The 7623-nt window shown below is 46.1% G+C and overlaps 1 protein-coding gene across 1 annotated transcript in view; it reads right to left on the bottom strand.

Annotated features, from left to right (window-relative positions):
* LOC106520605 (extracellular calcium-sensing receptor-like) overlaps nt 1-7623 on the bottom strand; it is a 26059-nt gene that overhangs the window by 8819 nt on the left and 9617 nt on the right. Inside the window, exons 3-5 of the mRNA XM_014012792.1 lie at nt 5856-6028; nt 4599-4707; nt 4192-4437 (exon numbers count right to left, since the gene is read on the bottom strand). Of these exons, the coding sequence (XP_013868246.1) occupies nt 4192-4437; nt 4599-4707; nt 5856-6028 (528 nt within the window). The remainder of the gene's footprint in view (nt 1-4191; nt 4438-4598; nt 4708-5855; nt 6029-7623) is intronic.

Below are 7623 nucleotides of genomic sequence, written 5' to 3'. Positions count from 1 at the left end.
ATTATTAGTATGGACTGTTTTTTCTTGTTGTTTAGTGGATTGGGTGAGGTATGGGTTTGCAGCTTGACTGAATCAAACGACTTACAGGAACTGGACCATTTTAGTGCATTACCTAAGATAAGATAAGATAAGATAAGATAAGATAAGATAAGATAAGATAAGATAAGATAAGATAGAACTTTATTGATCCCACAGCAACTCAAGACAGGGGAGCTGCAGTAACAGGCTGCCTACGGTGGCGCCATCTTAAACAGAAAAAAAAAACCCAGAAAAACCACACAAGGGAAGATGAGGAAAAAACTAAAATATCTTATTATATCAACACAGTGGCACACTATGGTATTAATGACAAAAAACCTCTGCATAGGGCAGATTTATTAGCCAGAGGAGTAAGTGAGTTTAGGGGTGGGCCGGCAAATCCAGTCCCCTAAACAAGCGCAGCCAAAGTTCAGAATATTGATGGTACTGTTCATTCTGTGAGCCCCCAGCCTGCTCAGGAGACCAGAATCAAACGAGCGAGAGAGGAGAGGGGGAGGTGTGGGGTTGAGATGTGTCGACATATCCAACCAGGAAGAGTTTAGTCAACAGATCAAGGTCATTGTCAGGGAGAGCCAGATCCTGTAATCAGTTGTTTTGGGAAGAGAAAGAGACAGGCAGCCGATAACTATTTTCCATCTGCTTTAGTGTTTCTGCTGGTGCATCTCAAAGGTGGCAAATCCAATCAGACAAATAAAATGTGGACAAATTCTGCTGAGCTGATCCATCAGCTTCTCAAAGATCAATTCCATCTGGCCAGCAAAGTCCAGGGACCACAACCAACCCGCAACCCTCAATAGAACCGCTTGCAGACCGAGTCAAGCTCGCTCAAGGCAAATGTCTGAGTCCCGAATAGTATACAGCCATCCATCAAATTTGTCAGGCAGCCAGGAGATGGAAAGACACAACACTGTTTTGTAGAACACCAGGAGACCACCGAGCCAATCTGTAGAATCCAATGATCGGAGTCCAGATATATAACCAGAACAGAGAAGAACAGAGTTCCCACCTTTGATATGTCCTCCCATGGAAGATGAAAAAACTTTGTTCCAAAAGTTTTATTGAGAGACCAGCTAACCAAATCCAGAAAAATTACCATAATTTCTGGTTTTGGATGAAAAATGTAGAGAAGGTTCCAAGCAGCGAAGCAGGGAAGATAAGGAAGGGCAGTAGAGCAGGGGAAAAGTGTCTTACTCTTCCGAGAGCGGAACAAAAATGAATGAATGAATGAATGAATGAATGAATGAATGAATGAATGAATGAATGAATGAATGAATAAATAAACAAATAAATAAATAAATAAATAAATAAATAAATAAATAAAAATACTTTGAGTTAATAAAGTGAATTGAATTTACTACCTCTATAAGACAGTTACTTTTTTACATCTTCATTGACTTAATATTTGCCCCATCAGATCATCACAAAAGTTCTCCAAGTATTTAAAATTGAATCTAGACAACAGCTGACTCACGGACAAAGACAACGAGGATGACAACGAGGATGACAACGACGATGACAACGACGATGACGATGAGGCTGTCCAGTGAGCACGAGGGGCCTCCTGTATCAACGGTGTGTATGCACAAAAACCTTGTGTACGCCATTTTCCACGCAAAAAACCATATGTATCAAAACTGAAGTGAACGTGGAAATGTGTGCAGCCCCACACCAACCCCCGGGCTGGCATACACACATTTATGTGGTTTGGTTCCATTGGCAACACTTAGAGGTGATTCTGAGAAAGTGTTCATGATGTGTAAATGATTATTGTTCACACCAGACACACATGATTAACAATTATTACATCCACATAATTAACAATTATTACATCCACATGGACGCAATTAGATGAGTGGATATAAAAGCATGTGCAAAGTAGTGGCAAAAATATTGACAACAATGACTTTAGCCTTATTGGTGGATATAGCAAATTGCGCTATACACAGAGAGCGTGTTTTTAGCGACCGAGAAGATTTTCTGTCTCATGATGATGACTGGCTCATCAGTCATTTTCAGCTACCAAGGGCAGTATTTCTGCAACTATGCTTAGAGCTACGACCGGTTTTGAAGCACCACACAGCGAGGAGCCGTACACTGCCTGTACATGTGCAGCTGCTGACCACACTGGGATTTCTTGCAACAGGGGCATTTCAGAGGGAGTCGGCAGACCAATCAGGACTGTGCCAGACCACACTGAGCCGAGCCATGCCAGCTGTGTGGGATGAACTTATCTGTATGTCATCCAGGTACATAACATTCCCAAACAATGCAGCTGAACAGGCCAACATTAAAGCGCAATTTGCAGTGACAACCGGTTTTCCTAATGTAATCGGGGCTATTGACTACACACATTGCTATAAAAGCACCATCACAGGATGAATATGATTGCTTGTAGTGTGACGCCGGCCTTAGGGTGCCTCCTGGACACCTTCCTGGTGAGGTGTTCCAGGCACGTCTCACTGGGAGGAGGTCCAGAGAAAGACCTAGGATACATTGGAGGGACTATGTTTCTTGGCTGGCTGTGGAATGCCTTGGGATTCCCCCAGAGAAGCTGGCTCAAGTGGCTGGGGAGAGGGAAGTCTAAGTCTCTCTGCTTAGGCTGCTGCCCCCGTGACCCGACCCCAGATAAGTGGAAGAAAACGGACGGACAATGCCCACTTAATAGCACATTATAGGGAAGCACGTAACAGTGAGGTAGGATGGTTGCCAGGAAGAGGAGATAATTGAGCATGACAATTTAAGGAGTAAAGTCTATAGCACGCATCAGGAGATTTCGAGGGAGAGGTTGAAGGAACAAGGGGTACAGGAGTTTACTTAGTACCTTGTGTCTGCCCGCATTTAGGTTCTAAACCTTAGTGAACCTACTGTAGTTCACACATTCATAGGAATTTCTGAGAAAGTTCATTGTTAAGAATGTTAGTTTGTTTAGACATTAGGGAAAATGCTATAAAAATGTATGTTGTAGTAAGAACTATGCCTTGATAAAAATGAATATTTTTGATAAGAACAAAATTTTATATTCATCATGTTAGCCTGGAAATTTTCCTTAATTCAAGAAAACTTACATTGTGCAACTGTCTTACTCAGAATTATGAAATGAAAGTTACACATTTAACTACAGTTCTATGAATCCCAGATTCCTGAAGATTACCAACAGAGTCCTGAGGAATCACAAAAAAGACAAATCAAGCAAAAAGGATGCCCACCTCACTGAGATGAAGAGGAGTGCTGCAACAGGACCCTCACCAACAGGTGCAGGACAGCCAGGTTCATCCCGTAGAACCTAGCAAATGCATTTGGGGATGACCAGGAAGCTGCTGCACAAATAGCCTCCAAAGTGACCCCAGTCATAGCAGCCCATGAGACACTAATGCTCCTGGATGAATGGCACCGCACCCCCACAGGCGGTTGGCGGCCTTGTAGAGTCTATGCCTGTTCCACCACATCAACAATCTAGCATGCAAGACACTGTTTCGAAAGGGCCTGCCCCTTGCGAGGTCCGGCATAGCACATAAATAAACTTTCAGACTGTCGCAGAGAAGCTGTCCGTCTGACGTACACTTCCAGGGCTCGAACAGGGCAAAGAGGCGCACTAGCGCTACCTGTTTCAAAACGAGCAAGCTGGAGAGATAGAGAGTGGCTCGCAGGCGAGGCCAATTTGGAGAGGAATGTTGCGTTAGGCCAGAGCGTGACACCAGAACCACCTGGATTCCACCTGCAGCAGGATTTGTGAACTGACAAAGCATGAAGCTCACCTTCATGTTTGGCTGAAGCCATAGCCAGGAGGAACACAGTATTCTTCGATAAACAGTCAAGGCCTATCTCCAACAAAGGCTCAAATGGAGCGGATCACAGGGTATTGAGGACTAGTGCGAGGTCCCACACAGGCACGAAAAGGCACGTGGGGGGATGCAAACATCTTTCGCCCCTCAGAAACAAGGACACATCTTTGTTACAGCCTATAGTATTTCCCCCAACCAACCCATGCCAGCAAGAAATAGCAGCAATGTAAACTTTCGAGGTAGATGAAGACTGACCCTTCGAAAGCAGATCCTCATGTCTAGTTTGACACCATCTGCTAAAAATCTTCCACTTGTGAGCATACGTAAGCCGAGTAGAAGGTGCTCTCGCATTACTTATGGTATATCTAACCTCCCCATCATAGCCCGAAAAGGTAGTACCGGGCCCTGTAGTGGCCAAACCCAGAGTCGAAGGTAACGAGGATTGGGGTGCATGAGACGACCTCCCAGCTGTGACAGGAGGTCCTTCCTGGGGGGAGAGGCATTGGAGAGCTGCAACAGAGACTGTGCAGCAGTGGAAACCAGGTCCTCCGGGGCCAGAAGGGTGCAACTAGGAGAACCCAATGTCCCTCCTGAAGGACCCTCAGGAGTGTTGGGGCTATCAGAGGAAGTGGTGAAAAAGCATAAAGGAGTGCTTTGGGCCAATTGTGTGCCAGTGCATCCTGACCCAGGGGGCTGGTCCTGTCTGCTAGAGAGAGCCAGAGTGGGCAATGTATTGTCTCCTGAGAGGTGAACAGGTTGACAGCTGCCCTGCCATACCTCTGCCAGTTGTCCTCCACTACTTCCGGATGGAGCCTCCACTCCCCTGGAGGTGGGCGCTCTCGGGATAGAAAGTTGGCCAGCCCATTCTGCACAACTGGAATGCGGGCTGCCCAGAGGATGGCAAAGCATGGGGTTGCCCAGAGTAAAAGTCTCCGGGTCAGCTGAAACAGCATCAGCGACCTTGTCCCTCCCTGATGATTGACATAAAAAACAACCGAGGTATTTTCCAATCGTACAAGGACATGCTTGTCATGTAGGCCTGGGATGAAGTGCTTCAGTGTGAGCTGCACAGCTTCCAACTCCAAAGCATTGATATACCTGCCCCTTTGCCTCTGAGACAATGTCCCCTCGATGGTCTGCCAAGATGCCCCCCATCCTGTGGGGGATGCATCTGTAAACACGACCTCTCTGTGAGACGGTAGAGAGCCTATTGGAACCCCTTGTGTCATGAATGCTGCATCCCGCCATTGAGCCACTGACAGAAGGCATTGAGGGGACACCCGCAACCTCCTGCGCCGGTGTGCTAAACAAGTCGGATCCAGCCACAGACTGTTTATCCACATCTGTAGGGGGTGCAGTGACAACAGACCTAGGGGAACTACTGTAGATGCAGCAGTTAACCTGCCCAACAGGAAGAGATAAGCAACGAGAGGGGGAGAATGGCCAGGCAGGAAGGTAGGTAGTGTTTGCAGAATCCCACTGACATGCTGTGGCGATGGGCAAGAGGTCATCGTGAGGGAGTTCAACATGATGCCGAGAAAAGTGACCTCCTGAGATGGAACAAGGTTGCTTTTTTCCCAGTTCATGCGAAGACCCAATCGGTCTATATGACTGAGCACCTTTAGTGTGTCTGCCGTGGCCTGATCTTTTGTTGGTGCACAGATTAGCCAGTCATACAAATAAGGCAGAATCCTCAATCCTCTGACCTGCAGAGGATGCAAGATTGCAGCCATGCACCAGGTGAATACACGGGGAGACAGGGAGAGGCCGAACTGGAGAACCCTGATTTGAAAATGCTTCTCCTGAAATGCAAAACGGAGAAACCTCCTGTGACGGGGCGCAATCGGCACATGGAAATAAGCATCCTTCAAGTCGACCAAGGTGAACCAGTCGCCTGGAGAGACCACATGAAGTACATCCTTGACACTCAGCATGTGAAACGGGATCTCCTTTAAAAACCCATTCAGACTCCTCAGGTCTAAGACTGGGCGTAAGCCACCAGTCTTCTTCGGTGCAAAAAAATACTTTGAGTACCCCCCCCCGCCCCCACATCCAGTAAGGGGTTGACCGGCACAATGGCACCCTTGGCCAGCAAGAAGTCTATTTCTGTGCGCAGTGCCAGAGCTTTCACCTGATCGTGAATGACTGTAATTCTGACCCGGCCAGGGATGGGAGGGCAGCGGCAGAACTGTATGGAATAACCATTCCTGATCAAAATCATAAGACCAGTCAAAAAAGTGCAAGAATTTACATTTTGCACTATTGATCTTAAGAAGGTTCTAAGTAGAGCTTCACAATGTTAAAAGAAGAAATCAGTGCAAGAGACAAGAACTTTTGAGCAGGGAATTTTCTGAAAACTGCATTTACACTCAAACATGTTTTTTTTTCAGCTGATCAAAAGTTTAAGAACATAGCTCAAAAAAACCCTAAAACCCCCAAAACAGAAATAAAAGTGTCAAAAAAGACTCAGTAATGAGTAGCTCCACCATTCTTGTTGATGACTTCAAACAATCGTTTAGGCATGCTTGATGCCAGTGTTTCCAGGAGGCTAGTGAGAACGTTGCTCCAAGTGTTGAAGATGGCTTCACAAAGGGCATCCACTGTCTGGAACTGATGTCCATTTTTGTAAACTTCCCTTMCCATCCATCCCCAAATGTTCTCAGTTGGGTTTAGATCCGGGGAACATGCAGGATGGTCCAAAAGAGTGATGTTATTCTCTTGGAAGAACTCCTTTGTCAGGCGGGCATTGTGAACTGCAGCATTGTCCTGTTGAAAAACCCAATCACTACCACACAGACGAGGGCCCTCAGTCATGAGGGATGCCCGCTGCAACATCTCCATATAGCCAGCTGCTGTTTGACGCCCCTGCATAACCAGAAGCTCCATTGTTCCATTGAAGGAAAACACACCCCGAATCATGATGGCACCCCCACCACTGTGCCGTGTAGAAAATATCTCAGGTGGGATCTCCTTGTCATGCCAGTAACGTTGGAAGCCATCAGGACCATCAAGGTTAAATTTTTTCTCATCAGAGAAGACAACTTTCTTCCACCTTTCAATGTCCCACGTTTGGTGCACCCTTGCAAAGTCCAAACGGGCAATTTTGTGGTGTTGAAGAAGACGTGGCCTTTGAAGACTTTTTTTGTTTCTGAAGCCCTTCTCTCGCAGATGCCATCTGATGGTTATTGGGCTGCAGTCAGCACCAGTAATGGCCTTAATTTGGGTACAGGATCGTCCCGTTTCTTGACGGACAGCCAATTGGATCCTGCGGCTCAGAGCTGGTGAAATTTTTTTGGGTCTACCAGTTGACATTTTTGTTACATAACCCTCAGGATCGTTTAAAAAATGTAAAATGACTGTCTTACTGCGTCTAACTTCAGCAGCGATGGCACYTTGTGAGAGGCCTTGCTTATGCAGCTCAACAATCCTACCACGTTCAAAGTCAGTAAGCTTTTCTTACTTTTGCCATCAGGAGGTCTTGACAGTGTAAAGACTTGACAGAAAATGACATGGAATCCAGATTTTTGCACAGCTTTTGGCTTTTAAAGACTATGGTCTTAAACTTTTGATCAGCTGAAAAAAATCATGTTTGAGTGTAAATGCAGTTTTCAGAAAATTCCCTGCAGCATAATTACAATCTAGGAAACAGGACAACTGCTGGTGGGCCAAATCAAATGGTTTGGTGGGCCAAAATTGGCCCATGGGCCCCACTTTGGGCACCTCTGGTATACAGTAATCAGCGCAGTTCGCTTTGTTAATCTGAAGTCGGAGCAAAAAAGAGACAAGCTGCACAATCTTGGTG

Source organism: Austrofundulus limnaeus, unplaced genomic scaffold, assembly GCF_001266775.1.
Source record: "Austrofundulus limnaeus strain Quisiro unplaced genomic scaffold, Austrofundulus_limnaeus-1.0 Scaffold95, whole genome shotgun sequence".
Lineage (NCBI taxonomy): Eukaryota > Metazoa > Chordata > Actinopteri > Cyprinodontiformes > Rivulidae > Austrofundulus > Austrofundulus limnaeus.
The sequence above is the reverse complement of the archived record's forward strand: the minus strand, read 5'-3'. Positions and strand labels throughout refer to the sequence as shown.